The sequence below is a fragment of the Piliocolobus tephrosceles genome, chromosome 4, assembly GCF_002776525.5.
Source record: "Piliocolobus tephrosceles isolate RC106 chromosome 4, ASM277652v3, whole genome shotgun sequence".
Classification (NCBI taxonomy): Eukaryota; Metazoa; Chordata; class Mammalia; order Primates; family Cercopithecidae; genus Piliocolobus; species Piliocolobus tephrosceles.
The window spans coordinates 105,061,673-105,085,671 of NC_045437.1; the positions used below are offsets into that span (position 1 = coordinate 105,061,673).

Below are 23,999 nucleotides of genomic sequence, written 5' to 3' on the forward strand. Positions count from 1 at the left end.
AGGGGAGGGGAGGGGAGGGGGGAGGGGAGGGAAAAGAAAAGACCTCAAATGGCTTCCAAAATTTCTTAAGGCCCTACAAAAGTTAAAAATGAAACAAAACCCTCGATTGTAAAGATTGACTGAAGTGGATGAACTAACAAAAGAGGACTCACAGTACCTTAGCAAAGGCAGCATGGATGTTCTATCACTTCAGGACTCAGACCTTGAGAAGGTCTGACATCTACACTTAGAGAAGGACTTGGTTGGACAAGGGAGGGAACAAGGCATATACCTTCTACTCATTAACTAGGCTGGAACCTCAGCTAGTGTATTAAAATGTAATAAAAATCTAAATAAGCCACATTTAGGACATTAGGTAAATCCTTCCCAGCATCTGAGCGTAGAACTGAAAGGCTCTAGATAGCCTTAAAGCTTCACAGAGACAACAACAATTTCTAGTACTAACTATGAAAACAGGACTTCCAGGGTCTTGGAATTAATAGTACCTATGATCTTAATTCTCAGGCAACTTCTGTATGTATTCTCTTTCACCCACTGCCTTCTTAATCACACTGGGCTTTTGTTTCTTTGCATTATTTTCAAGTCCAAGGTCTGTTTGGTTTTGCCATTCTTCTACTAGATCTGACATTATTCTCCATTTTATTCATTCTGTTTTGTTTTCTGGGACATTTTACAGCCCCGCTTCTCCTCAAAGCTGTCCCTTCTAACTCCTTTTTGTAATATCACTAGCCAGATTAATCTTCTTGAAATAATTTTGATCAAATCTCCCACCTTCTCCAAAGCCTTTAGGAAACAAAAATATTTCTGCTGCAAGAAGGAATCCCAGAGCTTCCCTATCAAGGACCTTCACTGTCCATCCCTACCACTCCCTGAAATCCGTTAAGCCAACTCGAACCTCTTTCCCCAGATTTTGAGAAGTTGTTCTCACTATGCTAGGTGAGCCAGTTGATCTCAGCCTGGACTGGTAGCCACTTCTCTGGTGCAGCGCAATTGATATTTAAAAATCCAGTTACTGGGCCAGGCGCGGTGGCTCATACCTGTAATCCCAGCACTTTGGGAGACCGAAGTGGGCGGATCATGAGGTCAGGAGATCGAGACCATCCTGGTTAACATGGTGAAACCCCGTCTCTACTAAAAATACAAAAAACTAGCCGGGCAAGGTGGCGGGCGCCTGTAGTCCCAGCTACTCAGGAGGCTGAGGCAGAAGAATGGCGTGAACCTGGGAGGCAGAGCTTGCAGTGAGCCGAGATAGCACCACTGCACTCCAGCCTGGGCAACAGAGTGAGACTCTGTCTCAAAAAATTAAAAAAAAAAAAATCCAGTTACTGAAAGTACAAAAATAATATGTAAAGCTTAGTCTCTTTAATCACTCAAAAAATGCAAAAGGTATTATTCATGTAGTCAGTAACTATTGATTAAGCAGCTATTGTGTACTAGGAACTTTCTCTAGCTGATAAAAATACAGCAGCAAACAAAAAAGCAAAAATCTCAGTCCATAGAATGGTTATATTCCTAGTTGGGGGGTTGCAGGGGGCAATAAATAAAATAAAGAAATATGTTAAAAGGTATTAAGTACTATAGAGAAAAATAAAGCAAGACAAGCTGGGTAGAGAAGAGAGAGAGGGAAGATGGGTATAATTTTAAATAGGCAGTCAAGGATGATCTTACTGAAAAGATGATATTTACGCAAAGATTTAAAGGAAGTGAAGGAGCAAACAAAACCAGGCTGATATCTGGGGCAAGAGTTAGGACAGTGCAAAGGCCCTGAGATAGAAACTGGCCCAGGGCTTTGGAAGATGAATAAGGAGCCAGTGGTACTGCAGCAGAGTGAATGGAATGAAAACTAACAGGAGACATGGTCAAAGAGGAGAGCTAAGAAGGACAGATAGCACAGGGTCTTGTGGGTCCTGTAAGGATTTTAGCTTTTGCTCTGAGAAATTTGGGGAACCTCTGGAGGGTTTTGAACAGGAGTGGACCATGTTCCAATTTAGTTTTGAAATGATCACCCTAGCTTCTGTGTTGAATTCAGAACATAGATCCAAGGGTGGAAGCAGAGAGAAGCTATATTGAATTAATCCAGTCAAGAGTTATGAGTGACTTGGACCACTGCGACAGCAGTTGGAGGTGGTATGAAGTGATTTTGGCCATTACAGTATTTGAAAGTAGAATCAACAGAAATTTTTTGACAAATATCTTATGGGGCATGAGAGAAAAAGAGGAGTCAAGGACGATTCCAAGAGTTTTGGTTTGAGCAATCAGAAAATACCATTGCAACTAACAAAGACAGTTTGGGGGCAGGCAGAAAAGATAGTTTTCTTTTGAATATGCTATGTTTGAGATGCCTAGATAACCAAGTAGAGATGTCAAATAAATTTAGGAGCCAGTAGCACATAAATGACATTTGCGCCTCTACATTTAATATATAATTGTATTAATTATACATAAATGTGTTAAATTAACTAGGTACAAACAGTAGTCTTACAATTTATAGTGAATAAATTTTGAATTAATTGATTGAATTAATGTGCAGGCATACATTGTCACAGTAATAAAATAGAACACAAAGAGCCTAGCCCAATCCTTAAAAAAAAAAAAATACATTAATAACAATAGTGTCCCCCAGGCCATCTGAGGCAGTTACAAGGCAGAATTCATTTCCTTAGTCTACAACAGCATAATTCAGCCTTCACGGCCCTCTGTAAAGCTACCTGGGATGCCAGCATTCAGAGCAGGAGACTGCCCTCTGTACACCCACTGATGTTGCTTATTCTTTCACCATGTTGTTAACCAGGCTGCTTTATAATCTGGTCTAATTTAAGTGTATGTTCCTTCCACTAGAGTCAAAAGGAAGCTATTGCAGGTCAGGACCATGTCTTACTCACTTTTGTGTCTCCAGTGCTTAACACAGTATTAGGTGCATTGGACACATTTATTAAATGCTTAGAACTAAATGAGTAAGTTTGAAATCAGGATCAAAACTTTAGATATGACTTTATTTATTTAAGTTTCCAGAAATCAGTTCTCCGTTCTCTTAACTCCATCAAATGCAGGATCTGCAGCTCTGAGGCTACATGCTTTTAAAGTTCTTTTATTTGAACATAAAGTTAAGTAATATGTAAACATTAAATAATAAAACACAACCTTCTCATAGCATACAATTAAAGGTCATTTCAGAACAAGAAGCATAATGAGTTCTCTATTTACATATTTGTTCTTAAAATCCAGAACTTTTTTTTTAAGAGTCTCTGTAAGTTATCAGTTTGAAGTATGTGGCAGGAATTTTTAGTAGTTCACCAAAATTTTAATCACTGTCTGCTGCTGCAGAAATGTGAGTTTGTTAATTGGATTTCTGCTTCTCAATATACCAATTCAGAATGGATGCTCTGCTCCTCCTCTTTCACTCTGGCAGTCACACAGTCTCTAATTGACTTTTTTTTCTAGGACTTTTCTTTCCACCAAATCTCTTTCTTTCCTCCATATAAGATTTCTAGAGCTCATAACAAACTACAAACAGCACTTAAAGTTAGCAACGCTAAGCAGCCTTGTCACTTTTTTACCCAGCAGGAGCTAAGAATGAAAATTTCCCTTCAATTAAAAAATAAAATATTCACACTGCTTCACTCAAAGAAGAAAAGAAATAAAAGCTTAAGTAAATTAAGGGTAAATTAAGTCAAATGTGAATGCAAGCAAGAAGAGACTGCTTCAACTAATTGAACTGGTTGTGTACTTCATTTCCTCATATCAAGTTCAGAGATCTACAAAAAAGGAGACAGTTCACAAAATTTTGAAGCAATTTCAGTCACTTGCACTCATGGATCACACTTCAAAGGGTCAAAAGTTTTCAAAATACATTCCAAATGAAAGTTTTACAATCTTATTTTTTAAAGTAGTGAAATAACTAAAATGCCATTAGCCCAAGACGAAAGCTTACCATATCCAAGCCAAGTGACCTGTACACTGGCCTCTTGATCTTACACTATTAAAGCAAAACAGTCAAATCATTTCACTCATTATTTCTAAATGTGTTAAGCTGAAAAACAAAGGAATGACAGTAATGATTTTTAACTTAATGCATGTTCTGTCATATATTTTTATTTTCTGGCATTCCAAAAATGTTACAGAAATGTTGTGTCTACACTCTCAAATAAAATATCTTTTTTTTCCTGGTTTACAGTATGCAACTGAGACTCACCTTCACATGGAAAATCTCATGGCTTTACATTCTCATTTATTGGTCTCAACTCTAAGTTAATGAAAAATGCCTAAATCTTAATTTCAGAAATCAGTTTTTCCATTCTGTGACCAGCTACTGTTTCAAAGACTGGATGAGAAACTTTCGTCTTTTGAGTCAAAAAGCTGTAGTGCACAAGATGATGCACAGATGTAGTGCATCAGCTGAGCCACCTGCAATCTTTGGGTCTTTCACACTATCACAAAAAGATTCTCTAATACGTGCAGAAACACCATGAGGCCCCCGTCAACAGGTCCCTATGGCTTCTCTCTGTAGAAGGATTACGGCATAGACCTAGAACACTCTAAGTCACCCAGGAAGAAACCAAATAACCTAGGCATTCAGCAGCAGCTTTCTCTCCTTCTAATCTTAAGCCGTTTTTATGATAAAAAAAATTACAAAATGTATACATAATTCTCCCCCAACCTGTGCTCCAAAGTCTGCAAAGAAAGTCACAAGTCTAATATTAATAATCTAAAAATAAATCAATCGGGTCATCCATTGTAGTGAAACAGGAGTCATGGACTATGGTCCTAAAATAAATAATGATGCAGTTTGAAAAAAATAGTATTTCTTCCACAATCTTCAGCAATGTACTTGATTTCACTTTTTATGGTTATTACCAAAGTGCTCCCAGTCACCTGTGATGGATAGTGAAGGAACGAACACTTTCCAGGTGAGAAAAATCTTAGAAGAGTCAAACATTTTAAAGGGCAGGTACGGACTCATATTCGAAATCCAGGTCAAGAACTCCCCAAACACTGAATCAGATCCCATTTGTTTCACTTAGTTTTACACTGTTCTATAAACAGTTCCAAGAAGCAACAGCATTTGGTCCACCAAGTATTTCAATTTGGAATTAGTAAGTTTTACTTCCTGACTTCTGTAATTACACTCAATTTTATAAGCTGGAAGTCAATGAGCTAAAATTCTAGGTTAATGACTGTGCTACAGGGAGTATATCAGTTATCAGTAAGAAATGGTAATCAGAAAGATCTCTATAAAGTTTTCCTTGATATTAAATAACATGGAATATGAAATTATTAAAGACGATAAAAGTATTTTTTAAATGAGGTGCAAAAATTTATAACTTTGATTTATATATTAAAGCACTACTTTCTGAAACAAAGAAATGTCCATCTGCAAAACTGCTCTCTCAACCAATTTTAACTACCTATGAATTCGAAAGCTTCAGCCAATTGAAATAAAATTAAAAATAACAATATCTAGTGTACATCTAAGGTAGGACTTTAAATATCAACTTATCATTTACCTTAATATTACATACTTTGGGTCACTTATACCTTCTCACACCAATACAAAAACATTACCAAGATTTTTTAAAATAAATAAACAAGTACAGACAGGATAATATGAATTGTCTTTAAATTGTCAATCAAAACTATCCAAGATACAGTTTCAAATAACTAGTAACCAATAACTCAAATAACTAGTTCACAACAGTTAACTTCTTTAGTCAAATATTTTTCTTTACATTTGCTTCTATAGATTGACATTATAGATTACAGCACTGAGAAAACATTTCAACTCTGTTGTTGCTAGGAGCATGTGTGAAAATGATCTTTCTTTAATTAAGCAGCTAGCACTCCCCCCTATTCTTGGAATTCATCATGAACTTGTAGCTTTATTATTCTTAACTGTCATGTAACTGCCTGAGCTTACGTTTCTAGCTACAGCTTTTCTGAATTCAGGACGGTAGTATAGAGTTAGTGGTAGTCTAAGAAAGAGTCAGGTCTAATTTAAATCTAATATTATGTTCAATTCTCTGCTTGCGCTTTGATGTCAATTGTTCCAACATTCTCTTAAAGAAAATAAACATCAATTCTATTGTCTTAATGTGATTTCATGTAAGAAACCCAGAATGACACAGAAAGGAAGATGTGTTAGTCAAGGTATAATTAGGAAAACAGAAACTACTGTAAATATGAAATTACACAAAGGAAATTTCATTAAGGGAATTAGTTATTTTGGTGAAGGAGAAGCTAAGAAGACAAACTGGATATGGTAGTGTAAGCCAGAAACTTAGCAACAGCAGGGAACCACCAGCATCCCAAAGCTGAAGACACTGAAGTTGATCCCTTAGCATCCCAAAGCTGAAGACACAAAAGGAAGAGTCAGTGTTACTGGGACCCACAAGCCATAGTCAGTCAACACAAGTTGGAACTGCAGATCAGTCCAGGGCTGGAACCGTGGAGGAGATAGAGGTGTTGCCAGAAATGCTACCTGAGTTAGGGAGGGAGAGAGAGAAACATTTATTGTAGCTTCTGCCTCCCTGCGGCATTCCTGTCTCCCAATAAATGCAGCCTGCAAAGTGAAACCCCCACAGAATATAGATATAGAAGAGCTTGCTTAGAGAGAAAAAAGGTTCTGAGGGCAAGGAGGCCTGGTTCTGAGGGCAAGCAGCATGAAGCAAAAGAAAAGAAGGAGGAAGGCGGGCACAGGTTTCCAGCAATGAAAAGAAGCACAGTCACTATAACGGGAGTTCTTTATAACAATCCAGAGGCCGAGACGGGTGGATCACGAGGTCAGGAGATCGAGACCATCCTGGCTAACACGGTGAAACCCCGTCTCTACTAAAAATACAAAAAACTAGCCGGGCGAGGTAGTGGGCGCCTGTAGTCCCAGCTACTCGGGAGGCTGAGACAGGAGAATGGTGTAAACCCGGGAGGCGGAGCTTGCAGTGAGCTGAGATTCGGCCACTGCACTCCAGCCTGGACGACAGAGCGAGACTCCGTCTCAAAAAAAAAAAAAAAAAAAAAAAAATCCAGAAACAGGAATAATTGCCAGAGTATTCCTGTACTTTGCCTGAGAAAACCACAGTGTTGACCACGTTTGTTTTCTTCTTTGAGCCAGATGAAAGCTGCTTTCTCAGGCACAGGAATATTGTTTCACTGTTAAAGATTCAAGATTGACAGTCAATTGCATGTTCAAAAGGGCCTCTGATAAAACACAATAACCAAGTATTTCCTCTAGTGAATATAACAGAGAAAGTTCTACTGGGAAGCTTTTTCTTGGGACAAAAAAAAAAAAAAAATTGATGGCCAATCATCCCACTGGGATACAATCAATTGAACAGAAGTCCACAGTGGGGGAAGCAGCTATGCTCCTGAAGGTTTTGTAAATACACTGTGATCAACAGCTTTTGTGTAAATGCCTGTAATACCTCTGGGCTAGAGAGCAAACATGTGAAGAGCTCAATTGCCTTTAGTCAATGTACTCTATTGGACTCTATTATTGGGCAAATATGTCGAGAGAAGTGGGAGCTCAAAACCAAACTCTAATCCCAAAATTATTAGAGAAAATAATAAGTAATAACATGTAGGCCCAAATTCTGCAAAAATATTGAGTTTCCAATCTAAAATTTCATAACACTCTACTGTCTCATAAACAACTAACTTCTAACAATTAGTAACAGGGATTTACTATGAAAATGAATTCCCTATTTTTAAAGAATGAAACTACGATAAAGACACAACATAATTTATCTTGCTTTCAATATCCAGGAGCCCCTTTAGAATCACGGAGAATATTTTCAATCACCACTATAGACTTCACACAACATTAAACAAAATTGCAAATAAAAAGATAATACATAGATTCTTTGGATTAGCTATGATTAACAATTGGTGCAGTGTGAATGTATGTATTGTGTTGAAGCATGCATGTAAACGAATAAACAATACATACACACACAGGTACTTCCCTGTGGCTGATTGTGGCAGATAAGATCTGCCCAGGTGCAGTAAAAATGGTTCTGAAATAAGATAGTTTATTATTAAAAACAAAATATAGTTAAGTATTTTATACATGTACAAAGCAATGGCCTATAACTATCAATGTTTTTAATCAATTATGCTTTTTAATTTATTGGATTCTATTTAACCCTGTAATTCTCAATACATGCTTACTTCAAGTTAATAAATGAAATCTGCTTTTTTTTCTCAGTAGTATATTTTCTCATTAAATTAAATTATTAATTTATTCTCATTAAGCTCCAAACTGGTTTCTCTAATTCAGGCAGTCAGTTCTGCTGATTTAGAAATGGGACCCCTTTCATATTCAGTATCACTCTTTATGTATAAACCACAAGACTAGGGGAAATAGAGTGACACCAATCCTGAAATAAAATTTCTGCCACAAAACACTGTGAATGAATTTGAAAGTAAAAAAAAAAAAAAAAAAAAAAAAAAAGAATGAAAGCAACAGCTCATAATCTCTTTCTTGGATAAAGACTGACCTCATGTGTTAGAGACCAGATAAAATAGAGCTGAAATCCTTTTTACAAGAGTATTTTCAACAAAAACCACAATTTACAAACAAGTATGTGATAAACATTCAAAGAGTGGACTGAGGATAATATAAGCAAAGCAAAATAATATTTAAAATCTAAACCCGTGATCCAAGAAAGGCTTTTTCAAAAACAATTGCCAATTCTCTTCATCTTATATTTATATGTTTATGTTAAAGCATGAAGCCACCATTTTATAAAAAGATAGATGCCACAAAGAAACTTATCAACTTACTTTATTTGTTAGGACTTTTACAAACTGAGTCATTTTAAAGATGAATTCATTTATTTTACTAGTGTGATACTGACACATATTGCCATTGAAGTTGCTGAAATGAAAACGTAGCACAAACAAATACACATTACAACTACAGTGTAAGTAATAGAGTTATAAAATATAAAAGATTACCCTCACTGATCAGGTATTACTGACTAAACAGCATGTAAAAATAAACGTGGTAAGTTTCTATTGCTTATGTAGATGTTGTTTATACTAATTTATAAAAACATTGAAGTCACTAATTTGGGCAATAATAATAAGGTAGAAGAGTATATCCCAGTTTCCCCTTAGCCAAGGGAGATGCAATCCAAGACTACCAGGGAATGCCTGAAACTGAGAATAATACTGAACTCTATCTGTACTATATTCTTTCCTGTATAGTAACAGGAAGGTAGCATATATAGTACGGATATGCTGGACAAAGATGATTCACAGCCTTGTCAGGAGGGAGTAGGACAGTGCAAGATTTCAACACACTACTTAGAACAGCTGCAAGTTTATATCTGAAATTTATCATCTAACAGTTTCAGCCTATGGTTGACTGCAGGTAACTGATGCCTGGGAAAGTGAAACAGCAGATGGTGGGATCTATTGGATTCCCTTATTCAGTGTATTGCTACAGTATGAGTTCTTTAAAATGATTTTTTAAAAATACTATTTTAGTTACACAGTGCATTTAACTTAAACCAATAATTAAGCAACCTTTAATGGGTCAGCAGGAAAAGAAAAAAAATTATACAACAAACAGTAAACAAACATAGTTATTAATCTTAGCATTCAGCACTGGCACTCAGGTGGAAAAAAGGTCACAAAGTTTTTAAGATTTATTTTCATAAAATTATTGTATCTTATGTTAATGAAAGAATATACGTACATCAGGACTAACAAGTTATGAAGAACTTTTGTACATCATGATGAATATTTTTAATTAGCATTTTTTTTCATTTTTCAACCACTTCTTTAGTTATATGCCAAGCACTCTCCCTCACGCAACCCTAGAGGTAGGTAGATGCTATTACTATCCTTGTTTTACAGATGAGGAAACCGAGACAGAGAGATTAGGTGACGGGTCCTAGGTCATACAATCAGCAATCATGCAGTTAGCTTTGTTGACAGCAATAAATGCTTTGCTGGCCTTGGCAAACTTATAAGAAAAAAAGAACAATTAGTGGATCACATCAGGCCTAGATAATCAACGCTTATATTCTCAACACTCGATTTTTGACACAACTCTTAACTGTTAAAAAGCCAAAAAGAACCAAAAGCATGGTCATCCAACAAAACCCTTTCATAATATTGTACTCACTAGGTCATATTCATTAGGGAATATTTCAGAGCTGAATGAATTTAAGAACATATTTTTTTCATCTCAGAATACCACTCAAGCACCTATAATTCAATCAGAAACAAATGCAATGATAACCTATGACAAAGCGGCAATATTACCATTTAAGTAGTAAAACAGTATGTTGTTTCTGTAGAGTAAGGCAATGTAATCGGTTGTTTGAAAATTTAAAAGGCAAGAAAGTTAATTTTTCATTTCTAGTCCCTGAATAAACAAAAAAGGAAGATGAAAATTGAGTTAGCTGCATGAATGAACATTCTTTCAGTTATGTTAAATCAATTGAAAAAAATCAATTTTGTTTTCCTTAAAAACATTTCATATTTCCAACCATAAGCACTTTTAAAATATGTGCTTTTCTTGAAGTTCTTTAGATGTGATTATGATACAAGAAAATATCACAAGTTTTATTCAGCAGTCTGTTACCTTCCTAAGGAACTCTGTTTTTAAAAAACAATATAAAACAAAACTCAACCAAACCCATATGCAACATACCCCAAATATTCAGTTAATGTTTATAAGCTGTTGATAAATATTATAAATATAAATAAAAATTCTCTACCATCTCAATAGTTATTTAATATAAGGTCTTTTCTTTTTTGTTGTTCTTGTTGGTTTTTTTTTGTTTTTTTCCTTTCAGAGACAGGATCTCACTGATTGCAGCGGCAGGATCATGGCTCACAGCAGCCTCAAATTCCTGGGCTCAAGCAATCCACCCACCTCAAGCCTCCAGAGTAGCTCGGAATACAGGCATACACCACCAAACCCGGCTAATTTTTTGTAGAGATGGGTCTTACTATATTAATAGCCCAGGCTGGTCTTGAACTCCTGGCCTCAAGGGATCCTCTCATCTCAGCATCCCAAAGTACTGGGATTACAGGCACGAGCCAACATACCCACCCTAAAAAAAGGTCTTCTTGATTACTGATTGAAATCATTTGTACTGATTAGATATAAATAAATACACAAGAGATTTGTGACATTATATTGATGAATCTACAGCATTTTAAGGCTTACTTTGAACTACATGTAAAAATAACTTGCCATTTTTGGCATTTCAGACTACAGGTAGCGTATTCAACTGAATTTTAAAATAATATATGTTAATACATATTTTCCTAAGCATTTTCCATGTCATTACATATTCTTGAAAAGTATAATATTGAATAGTACAATTTTATCATGTTAGACTAACATGAACAGTTTTAATTTTTTGACTCCTTAAAAGTTTTTTTAATCATTATGGAAATTTTCAAATATAAACAAAAGTATTGAGAAGGTATAATAAACCTTCATGTCTTAAAACCTAGCACGATTATCAAAATTTTGCAATTTTTTTTCTTTCAGAAACAGGGTCACACTCTAGTTGCCCAAGCTGGAGTGTAGTGGTGTGACTGAAACTTACTACAGCCTCTAACTCTTGGGCTCAAAAGATCCCCCCGTTTCAGCCTTCCAAGCCGCTGGGACCATAGCATGTGCCACCATGGCCAGCTAATTTCTAAATTTTTTTTTAGAAATAGGGTCTGTTACTCATCTCCAAAAGGCACATCCTTTATTATACAAGCCATCCTCCCACTTCAGCATGCCAAGCATCTGAGATTACAGGCAAAAACCACCATGCTGGCCCAATATTTTCACAATTTTTGTTTCCTTTATTGGTCTATGCACTTTTGTCTTTTTCTTGTCTTTAGTCCCTTTGTAATACTTTAAACCAAATCCCTAGTACTGTGTCATTTTTACCAGTAAATAAAGTATGTGCCTCTTACTGATAAAAATTTAACAAGCATAACACTATCATTCTTGACAAAACAAACAATAATACCTTATTATCATTCAATGACCACTTCACATTCAAGTTTTCTCAATAATCTCAAGGATATATATTTTAATGTTTTGTTACTGTCAGGATTCAAGCAAAATCTCCACATCACATTTAGTTATTTTGTCTTGAGTGTTTTCTATAAAAATATCTCTCTTTCTTTTCTACAATATTTTTTCCTTGGAGAAACTGGGTCATTTTTCTTAGACAAATCTGGATTTAGCTGATTTGTGTGTGTGTGTGTGGTATTATTTAACATGATGCTTTAATTCTACTATTTCCTGTAAATGGGTAAATATAGAGGCAGATTAGATTCAGGCTTTTTTTTTTTTTTTTTTTTTTTTAAGACAGAGTCTCACTCTGTCACCCAGGCTAGAGTGCAGGGGCACAATCTCGGCTCACTGGAACCTCTGCCTCCCAGGTTTCAAGCAATTCTTGTGCCTCAGCCTCCCGAGTAGATGGGATTACAGTCAGCCCCCAACCTGCCTGGCTAATTTTTGTATATTTAATAGCAGAATACTACATAAGTGATGCTGTGTACTCTCTACTGCATCACCTCAAGAGTACTTAAGGTCTGCTGTCTCACTTTTCTTCATGCTAAAATTGATCAGTGAGTTAAATGGTATCAAATTCTTCCCTCCATTATGATATTCCTACATGGGAATATCAATCCACATATAATCGTTTTTGCTTTCTTTGATGATGATCACTGCCTCGGTCCATTATTTCAAGATAACTGCAAAATTATAATTTTCTATTTCTATCATTCTTCTTTCATTTGTCACTAGAATCCTATTCAGAAAAAACTTTCCCTTATGAATTATGTGGTTACTTTTTTGTAATTCCTATAAGAAAAAAGGATAAATATGAGATTCTCATTTTGTTTACTCATTTTTAGAGTAATAAACTGCTGCCTTGTTAAGTTCCAAAAATGACCGATGAGCTTTACTTTAAAAACAGCTTTACTGAAGAAAAACTGAAATACCAAAGACTGCATATACATATTTAAAATGTATAATTTGGTAAGTTTTCCCACATGCACCACGAAATATTTACCACAACCAACATAATATATGTCATCCCCCAGTCATCACATGCTCCTTTGTACTCCTTCCTTTTTGTTCCTCTCTCCTCCCTCCCCTCCCTTACTGGTGAGCTCTTTGTACTAGAATCATTTGCATTTCTTAGAATTTCACAGATGAAACAGAACTCTTTTTTTTCCATCTGGCTCGTTACACTCAGCAAAATTATTTTGAGATTAATCGATGTGATAGTATATATCAGTAATTCATTCCTTTCACACCCTATGTGGTATCCCATTGCATAAATATACCAGATTGTTTATACATACAGCAACTGACAGAAATTTGGATGGTTTTAAGTTTGGGACTGTTTCTAATAAAGCTGCAATATGGATCCATGTCTTTGCATGTACATGTGCTTTCACTGATCTTGGGTAAATACCGAGTTGTGAAATGACCATATCATATAGCAGGTACACATTTAACAGTTTCAGAAATTACTAAAGTGTTTACCAAAGTGGTTGGACCATTTTACATTCTCACAATATGTAAAATTGGACCACAGGTATGTGTGATCGGACCACATACCTATGATATAGCTTAATCCATCAGTTAGGCATGAGATTAATAACTAATAATAAAATAGAACAATTATAACAATACACTGTAATAAAAGTGATGTGAATGTGGTCTCCCCGACCCCCTCAAAATATCTTCTTGTTTTGTACATTGGGTAACTGATACCACCCACAGGAAGTGAAACTGCAAACAAGGGAAAAGGGACTCTCCCCTAAATTTGCATGAAATTTCCATTCATCTATATTGTTGAATTAATAGAGGGTTCTGGTTTTTCTAAATTCTCACCAACAACTGATATGCAAGTTTATATTTTATTATTATTATACTTTAAGTTCTGGGGTACATATGGCAGAACGTGCAGTTTTGTTACATAGGTATACATGTACCATAGTGGTCTGCTGCACCCATCAACCCGTCACCTACATTAGGTATTTCTCCTAATGTTATCCCTCCCCTAACACCCCAGCCCCCAACGAGCCCTGGAGTGTGATGCTCCCCTCCCCATGTCCATATGTTCTCATTGTTCAACTCCCACTTACAAGTGAGAACACACGGTGATTGGTTTTCTTGTGATAGTTTGCCAAGAATGATGGTTTCCAGCTTCCTTCATGACCCTGCAAAGGACATGAACTCATCTTTTTTATGGCTGCATAGTACTCCATGGTGTATACGTGCCACATTTTCTTTATCTAGTATATTATTGATGGATTTGGGTTGGTTCCAAGTCTTTGCTATTGTGAATAGTGCCGCAATAAACACACATATGCATGTGTCTTTATAGTAGAATGATTTATAATCCTTTGGATATATAACCAGTAATGGGATTGCTGGGTCAAATGGGATTTCTAGCTCTAGACCTTTGAGGAATCACCACATTGTCTTCCACAACAGTTGAACTACACTCCCACTGACAGTGTAAAAGTGTCCCTATTTCTCCACATCCTCTCCAGCATCTGTTGTTTCCTGACTTTTCAATGATTGCCTTTAATGATCTGGTGTGAGGTGGTAGCTCATTGTGGTTTTGCTTTGCATTTCTCTAATGACCAGTGATGATAAGCATTTTTTTCATATGTCTGTTGACTGCATAAATGTCTTTTTTTGAGAAGTGTCTTCTCATATTCTTGGCCCACTTTTTGATGGGGTTGTTCTTTTCTTGTAAATTTGTTTAAGTTCTTTGTAGATTCTGGATATTAACCCTTTGTCAGATGGATATATTGCAAAAATTTTCTCCCATTCTGTAGGTTGCCTATTTACTCTGATGATAGTTTCTTTCACTGTGCAGAAGCTCTTTAGTTTAATTAGATCCCATTTATCTATTTTGGCTTTTGTTGCCATTGCTTTTGGTGTTTTAGAGATGAAGTTTTTGTCCATGCCTATGTCCTGAATGGTATTGCCCAGGTTTTCCTTTAGGATTTTTATGGTCCTACATCTTACGTTTAAGTCTTTGATCCATCTGGAGTTGATTTTTGTACAAGGTGTAAGGAAAGGGTCCAGTTTCAGTTTTCTGCATATGGCTAGCCAATTCTCCCAACACCATTTATTAAATAGGGAATCTTTTCCTCATTGCTTGTTTGTGTCAAGTTTGTCAAAGATCAGATGATTGTAGATATGTGGTGTTATTTCTCAGGTCTCTGTTCTGTTCCACTGGTCTATATATATGTTTTGGTACCAGTACCATGCTGTTTTGGTTACCGTAGCCTTATAGCATAGTTTGCAGTCAGGTAGCATGACGCCTCCAGCTTTGTTCTTCTTGCTCAGGACTATCATGGCTATGCAGGCTCTTTTTGGGTTCCATGTAAATTTTAAAGTAGTTTTTTTCAATCATATGAAGAAAGTCAGTGGTAGCTTGATGGGGATAGCTTTGAATCTATAAATTACTTTGGGCAGTATGGCCATTTTCACAATATTGATTCTTCCTATCCATGAGCATGGAATGTTTTTCCATTTGTTTGTGTCCTCTGTTATTTCCTTGAGCAGTGGTTTGTAGTTCTCCTTGAAGAGGTCCTTCATATCCCTTGTAAGTTGGATTCCTAGGTATTTTATTCTCTCTGTGGCAATTATGAATGGGAGTTCACTCATGATTTGGCTGGCTGTCTGTTATTGATGTATAGGAATGCTTGTGATTTTTGCACACTGTTTTTGTATCCTGAGGCTTTGCTGAACTTGCTTATCAGCTTAAGAAGATTCTGGGCTGAGATGATGGGGTTTTCTAAACATATAATCATGTCTTCTTCAAAAAGAGACAATTTGACTTCCTCTCTTCCTATCTGAATACGCTTTATTTCTTTCTCTTGCCTGATTGCCCTGGCCAGAACTATGCTGAATAGGAGTTGGGAGAGAGAGGCATCCTTGTCTTGTGCCGGTTTACAAAGGGAATGCTTCCAGTTTTTGCCCATTCAGTATGATACTTGCTGTGGGTTTGTCATAAATAACTTTTATTGAGATATGTTCCATCAATACCTAGTTTATTGAGAGTTTTTAACATGAAGGGGTGTTGAATTTTGTCAAAGGCCTTTTCTGCATCTACTGAGATAATCATGTATTTTTTGTCATTGGTTCTGTTTATGTGATGAATTACATTTATTGATTTTCGTATGTTGAACCAGGCTTGCATCCAAGGAATGAAGCTGACTTGATCATGGCGGATAAGCTTTTTGATGTGCTTCTGGATTCGGTTTGCCAGTATTTTATTGAGGATTTTCTCATCAATGTTAATCAGGGATACTGGCCTAAAATTTTCTTTTTCTTTTGTTGTCTCTCTGCCAGGTTTTGGTATCAGGATGATGCTGGCCACATAAAATGAGTTAAGGAAGATTCCCTCTTTTTCTATTGTTTGGGATAGTTTCAGAGGAAATGGTACTAGCTCCTCTTTGTACTGCTGGTATAATTCTGCTGTGAATCCATCTGCTCCTGGACTTTTTTTTGGTTGGCAGATTATTAATTACTGCCTCAATTTCAGAACTTGTTATTGGTTTATTCAGGAATTTGATTTCTTCCTCCTTGAGACTTGAGAGGGTGTATGTGCACAGGAATTTATCCAGTTCTTCTAGATTTTCTAGCTTATTTGTATAGAGGTGTTTATAGTATTCTCTGATGGTAGTTTATATTTCTGTGATCATTGCTGATATTCCCTGTATCATTTTTTATTGCATCTATCTGATCCCTCTCTCTTTTCTTCTTTATTAGTCTGGCTAGTGGTCTATCTATTTTGTTGATCTTTTCAAAAAACCAGCTCCTGGATTCATTGATTTTTTGAAGGTTTTTTTTCATGTCTCTATCTCCTTCAGTTCTGCTCTGATCTTAGTTATTCCTTGTTTTCTGCTAGACTTTGAATTTGTTTGCGGTTGCTTTTCTGGATCTATTAAGTTTGATGTTAGGGTGTCAATTTTAGATCTTTCCTGCTTTCTCTTGTGGGTATTTAGTGCTATACATTTCCCTATACACACTGCTTTAAAGGTGTGCCAGAGATTCTGGCATGTTGTATCTTCGTTCTCATTGGTTTTAAAGAACATCTTTATTTCTGCCTTCATTTTGTTATTTACCTAGTAGTCATTCAGGAGCAGGTTGTTCAGTTTCCACGTAGTTGTGCAGTTTTGAGTGAGTTTCTTAATCCTGAGTTCTAATTTGATTGCACTGTGGTGTGAGAGACTCTTTGTTATGATTTCTGTTCTTTTGCATTTGCTGAAGAGTGTTTTACTTCCAATTATGTGGTCAATTTTAGAATAAGTGCAATGAGGTGCTGAGAAGAATGTATATTCTGTTGATTTGGGGTGGAGAGCTCTGTAGATGTCTATTAGGTCCTCTTCGTCCACAGTACTCAAGTCCTGAGTATCCTTGTAAATTTTCTGTCTCGTTGATCTGTCTAATATTGACAGTGGGGTGTTAAAGTTTCCCACTATTATTGTGTGGGAGTCTAAGTCTCCTTGTGGGCCTCTAAGACGTGCTTTATGAATCTAGGTGCTCCTGTATTGGGTGCATAGCATATATATTTAGGATAGTTAGCTCTTCTTGCTGCATTGGTCCCTTTACCATTATTTAATGCCCTTCTTTGTCTCTTTTGAGTCTTAAGTCTGTCTCTTTTGGTCTTAAGTTTTTTTTTTTTTTTTTTTTTTTGAGATGGAGTCTTGCTCTGTCGCCCAGGCTGGAGTGCAGTGGCCGGATCTCAGCTCACTGCAAGCTCCGCCTCCCGGGTTTACACCATTCTCCTGTCTCAGCCTCCCGAGTAGCTGGGACTACAGGCACCTGCCACCTCGCCCAGCTAGTTTTTTGTATTTTTTAGTAGAGACGGGGTTTCACCGTGTTAGCCAGGATGGTCTCGATCTCCTGACCTCGTGATCCGCCCGTCTCGGCCTCCCAAAGTCTGTCTTGACAGAGATTAGGATTGCAACTCCTGCTTTTTGTTTTGTTTTTTCCTTTCCATTTGTTTGGTAAATATTCCTCCATCCCTTTATTTTGAGCCTATGTGTGTCTTTGCACATGAGATAGGTCTCCTGAATACAGCATACTGATGAGTCTTGACTCTTTATCCAACTTGCCAGTCTGTGTCTTTTCTTTTTTTTTTTTTTTTTTTTTTTTGAGATGGAGTCTCGCCCTGTCGCCCAGGCTGGAGTGCAGTGGCGTGATCTCGGCTCACTGCAAGCTCCGCCTCCCGGGTTCACGCCATTCTCCTGCCTCAGCCTCCCGAGTAGCTGGGACTACAGGCGCCCGCCACCTCGCCCGGCTAATTTTTTGTAATTTTAGTAGAGACGGGGTTTCACTGTGTTAGCCACGATGGTCTCGACCTCCTGACCTCGTGATCCGCCCGCCTTGGCCTCCCAAAGTGCTGGGATTACAGGCTTGAGCCACCGTGCCCAGCACAGTCTGTGTCTTTTAATTGGGGTATTTAGCCCATTTACATTTAAGGTTAATATTGTTATGTGTGAATTTGATCCTGTCATTATGATGCTAGCTGGTACTTTTGCCCATTAGTTGATGGAGTTTCTTCATAGTGTCAATGTTCTTTACAATTTGGTAAAGAATTTCTGCAGTGGCTGGTACCAGTTTCTCCTTTCCATGTTTAGTGCTTCTTTCAGGAGCTCTTGTAAGGCAGGCCTGGTGGTGACAGAATCTCCCAGTATTTGCTTGTCTGTAAAGGATTTTATTTCTAGTTCGCTTATGAAGGTTAGTTTGGCAGATATGAAATTCTGGGTTGTAAATTATTTTCTTTAAGAATGTTGAATATTGGCTTCCACTCTCTTCTGGCTTGTAGGGTTTCTGCAGAAAGATCTGCGGTTAGTCTGATGGGCTTCCTTTGTGGGTAACCTGACCTTTCTCTCTGGCGGCCCTTAACATTTTTTCCTTCACTTCAACCTTGGTGAATCTGATGATTATGTGTCTTGGGGTTGCTGTTCTCGAGGAGTATCTTTGTAGTGTTCTCTGCATTTCCTGAATTTGAATGTTGGCCTGTCTTGCTAGGTTGGGGAAGTTCTCCTGGATAATATCCCGAAGGGTGTTTTCCAACTTGGTTTCATTCTCCCTGTCACCTTCAGGTACATCAATCAAACATAGATTTGGTCTTTTCACACAGTTCCATATTTCTTGGAGGCTTTGTTCATTCCTTTTTATTCTTTTCTCTGATCTTGTCTTCTTTCTTTCATTAAGTTGATATTCAATCACTGATATCCTTTCTTCTACTTGATCAATTCAGCTACTGAAACTAGTGTATGCTTCACGAAGTTCTCGTGCTGTGTTTTTCAGCTCCATCAGGTCATTTACATTTTTCTCTACACTGGTTATTCCAGTTAGCGATTCGTCTAACCTTTTTTCAAGGTTCTTAGCTTCCATGCATTGGTTTAGAACCTGCTCCTTTAGCTTGGAGGAGTTTGTTACTACCAACCTTCTAAAGCCTACTTCTGTCAATTCGTCAAACACATTCTCCGTCCAGTTTTGTTCTCTTGCTGGCAAGGAGTTGTGATCCTTTGGAGGAGAGGAGGCATTCTGCTTTTTGGAATTTTCAGCCTTTTTGTGCTGGTTTCTCCCCATCTTTGTGGATTTATCTACCTTTGGTCTTTGATTTTCATGACCTTCAGATGGGATCTTTGAGTGGATGTGCTATTCCTTTCTGTTTGTTAGTTAGTTTTCCTTCTGACAGTCAGGCCCCTCTGCTGCTGGTCTGCTGGAGTTTGCTGGTGGTCCACTCCTGACCCTGTTTGCCTGAATATCACCAGCAGAGGCTGCAGAACAGCAAACATTGCTGTATGATCTTTCCTCTGGAAGCTTCGTCCCAGAGGGGCACCTGCCAGATGCCTGCCAGAGCTTTCCTGTGTGAGGTGTTTGTCAGCCCCTAGTGGGAGGTGTCTCCCAGTCAGGATACACAGGAGTCAGGGACCCACTTGAAGAGGCAGTCTGATCCTTAGCAGAGGCTGAATGCTGTGCTGGGAGGTACACTGCTCTTTTCAGAGCTGTCAGGCAGGAATGTTTAAGTCTGATGAATCTTCACCCACAGTCGCTCCTTTCTCCAGGTGCTCTGTCCCAGGGAGATAGAGGTTTTATCTATAAGTCCCTGACAGGAGCTGCTGCCTTTTCATTTCAGAGATGCCCTGCCATCTAGAGAGGCAGTCTGGCTGCAGTGGTCTTGCTGAGCTGCAGTGGGCTCTGCCCAGTTTGAACTTCTCAGTGGCTTTGTTTACACTGTGAGCTTAAAATCGCCTACTCAAGCCAGAGCAATGGCATGAGCCCCTCCCCTGACCAAGCTCAAGCCACAGCAGACTGCTGCTGTGCTGACAGTGAGAATTTCAAGCCAGGGGATCTTAGTTTCCTGGGCTCCATGGGGGTGGGACCTGCCAAGCCAGACCACTTCAACCCCTGGCTTCAGCACCCCTTTCCAGGGGAGTGAATGGTTCTGTCTCGCTGGTGTTCCAGGCCTCACTGGGGTATGGAAAAAAGAACTCCTGCAGCTATTTGGGTGTCTACCCAAATGGCCGCCCAGTTTTGTGCTTGAAACCCAGAGCCTGGGTGGCATACGCACCACAGGGAATCTCCTGGTTTGCTGACTGCAAAGACTGTGGAACAAGTGCAGTATCTGTGCTGGAATTCCTCAGGCTCAGACCTTCATGGCTTCCCTTGGGTAGGGGAGAAAATTCCCCAACACTTTGTGCTTCCCGGGTGAGGCAACACCCCACCCCGCTTCAGCTTGCCCTCTGTGGGCTGCAGCCACTGTCCAACCAGTCCCAATGAGATGAACCGGGTACCTCAGTTGGAAATGGAGAAATCACCTGCCTTCTGCATCAGTTTCGCTGGGAGCTGCAGACCAGAGCTGTTCCTTTTTGGCCATCTTGCCCGCAATCTATGGCAAGTATTTTTTAATATTAGCCAATCTAATAAGTGTGTGGTGGTATTTTCTATAGTTTTAATTTGCGTGTCCCTAATCCCTAATGCTACTGAACATCTTTTCATGTGCTTATTTTCTTATTGAGTTTTGACAGTTCTTAATATATTCTAGACATAGTTTATCAGATATACAGCTTTCAATTATTTTTCCCAATCTGGGGCTTCTCTGCTTAACAGCACAGGAGTCCCTCTCCCCTATCTGCAGTTTCACTTTCCATGAGTGGTATCGGTTACCCAATGTACAGCTCCGTAAGATATTTTGAAGGGGTGGGGGAGACCACACTCGCATCACTTTTATCACAGCATATTGTTATAATTGTTCTATTTTATTATTAGTCATTGTTATTAATCTTATATTGTGCCTAACTGATGAATTAAACTTTATCATAGGTATGTACTTTAAGAAAAATCATAGCATACGAAAGGCTTAGTACTATCCATGGTTTAAGGCATTCACTGGGGGTTGTGGAATATATCCCACAAGGATAAGGGGGAAACTACTGTACATGTCAAAGAGCAGAATATTTTAATTTTCATAAAGTGTAATTTATTAATTTGTAAACTTATTAATTGACTTTTTTTTTTGAGACAGAGTCTCACTCTGTCACCCAGGCTGGAATGCAGTGGCTCAATCTTGGCTCACTGCAACCTCTGCCTCCTGGATTCAAGAGATTCTCCTGCCTCAGCCTCCCAAGTAACTGGGACAACAGACATGTGCCACCATGCCCAGATAATTTTTTAAAAATATTTTTAGTAGAGATGGGGTTTCAGCATATTGGCCATGCTGGTCTCAAACTCCTGCTTCGTGATCCACCCACCTCGACCTCCCAAAGTGCTGGGATTACAGGTGTGAGCCACTGCGTCTGGCCCAATTTATTAATTTTGATCATGCTTTTGGTATCCTATTTTAGAAATCTTTGTCTAACCCAATATCACAAAAGTTTTCTATCTGTTCTTCTAGAACATTTTAATTGATATAAAATTTATTTCCTATAAAAGTCATGCTCATAGATTATACAGTTCAATGGTTTTTAGTACATTGAGTGACTTGTGCAACCATCACCAATATCTAATTTCAGAACATTTTCATTAGACTGAAAAGAAACCCAGTATACATGGGCAGATTCTGGACATTTCATATAAACAAATCATATAGAAAAATAGCCTTTGTAGCTATCTTCTTTATCATAATGCTTCCAAGGCCATGCTACAGCCGAATTATAGCATATTTCAGAACATCATTCTTTTTCAAGGCTGAATAATATTTCACTGTATGAACATACCACATTCTGGTTATACATACATGAGGTGATAGGCATTTACACTGTTTCCACATTTTAGCTGTTGTGTATATTGCTGCTATGGGCATTCATGTACAAGTTTGTCTTTGAATTCTGTTTTTAATTATTTTGATTCTATACTTAGGATTGAAATTTCTGGATCATATGGTAATTTTATATTTAAACTTTTGAGGAACTGCCAACTGTTTTCCATAGCAACTGCATAATTTTATATCCCCACCATTAATATACAAGGGTTCTAATTTCTCCACTTCTTTGTCAACACTTGCTATTCCCCATTTTTTTTTATTACAACCATCTTAATAGGTGTGAAGCTGTACCTCACTGTGGTTTCTTATTTGCATTTCCCAGTCATTTGCATAACTCATAATGTTGAGCAGCTTTTCATGTGCTTGCCAGCCAAGTATATCTTCTTTGGAGAAATATCTATTCAAGTCTTTTGCACATTTTAAAAAATTAGGCTGTATTTTTGTTACTAAGATATGAGTTATTTATATATTCAAGACACTTACCAGATATGTGATTTGCAAATATTTTCTCCTATTCTGTCAATTGCCTTTTCAATTTCTTGACAGTATCCTTTGAATTTTTAATTGTGACAAAGTACAATTTATCTTTTTTTCTTCTGTTGCTCATGCTTTTGGTATCATATCTAAGAATTCATTACTGAATTCAAGGTCATGAAGATTTCTCCCATATTTTCTTCTACGTGTTTCATAGTTTTAACTCCTACATTTAGGTATTTGAACCATGTTTAGTTAATTTTTATATATGGTCTGAGTTAGGGGTCTAATTTCACTCTTTTCCATATGGATATCTAGATATCCTAGCATCATCTTCTTAAGAGACTCTTTCCATTGAATGGTTTTAGCAACCTTTCAAATATTAATAGGACATAGATGTGTGAGTTTATTTCTGGACTCTCAATCCTTTTCCATTGACCTACATGTATATCCTTATGTGTCTGATATAAGTATACACTGTGGAATGGCCAGATCAAGATAATTAATATATGCCTTACCTCACATACTGAACAGTACCTTACTGTTTTGATTCTTATAGCTCTGTAGTAAGTTTTAAAATTTGGACATATGAGTCCTCCAACATTGTTTTTCTTTTTTGAGATAGTTATGGCTCTTGAGTTGTCCTGCAATTCAATAACAATTTCAATATCAGATTTTCCATTAAAAAAAGCTGCTGAGATTTTCAATTTACTCCATAAAGTGCTTTGAGTAATACTGCCATCTTAACAATATTAAGTATTTTAAGATGAATAGTGGATGCCTTTTCATTATGTAAGTCTTCTTTAATTCCTTTCGGTAATGTTTTGTGGGTTTCAGTGTACAAGTCTTGATATCCTTGGTTAAATGTATTTGTAAATGTTTTATTATTTTCTATAATAATGTAAATGAAAGGTTTTTCTTTATTTCATCTACAGATTATTCATTGCCAGCATATAAAAATAAAACTTTTTAATGCTTCTTTTAAAACAAATCTTTTTAATTTTTTTAACTGACAAAATTTGTATATATTTATGGTGTACAGCATGATGTTTTGATATAAGTATACATTGTGGAATGGCCAGATCAAGATAATTAATATATGCCTTACCTCACATACTGAAAGGAGTTAGTTAGCTTCCCTTAGGTAGATAACAAGGGAAGGGTCCCAGAGAGCCCCCAGCCTATGGGTCAGTGCCTCATCCCCACATAACATAAAAAGCAGCCCGAGAAAAAATTCAAGCGGCA

General features: G+C 37.4%; 1 protein-coding gene across 4 annotated transcripts in view; it reads right to left on the reverse strand.

Annotated features, from left to right (window-relative positions):
* FBXL17 (F-box and leucine rich repeat protein 17) overlaps positions 1-23,999 on the reverse strand; it is a 529,799-nt gene that overhangs the window by 336,488 nt on the left and 169,312 nt on the right. Inside the window, exon 6 of one of the 4 annotated variants that reach the window (XM_031935438.1) lies at positions 23,273-23,398. The exons of the other annotated variants lie outside the window; for them this stretch is intronic. Coding sequence (XP_031791298.1) covers positions 23,273-23,398 — 126 coding nt within the window. The remainder of the gene's footprint in view (positions 1-23,272; positions 23,399-23,999) is intronic. 4 annotated transcript variants of the gene reach the window in all.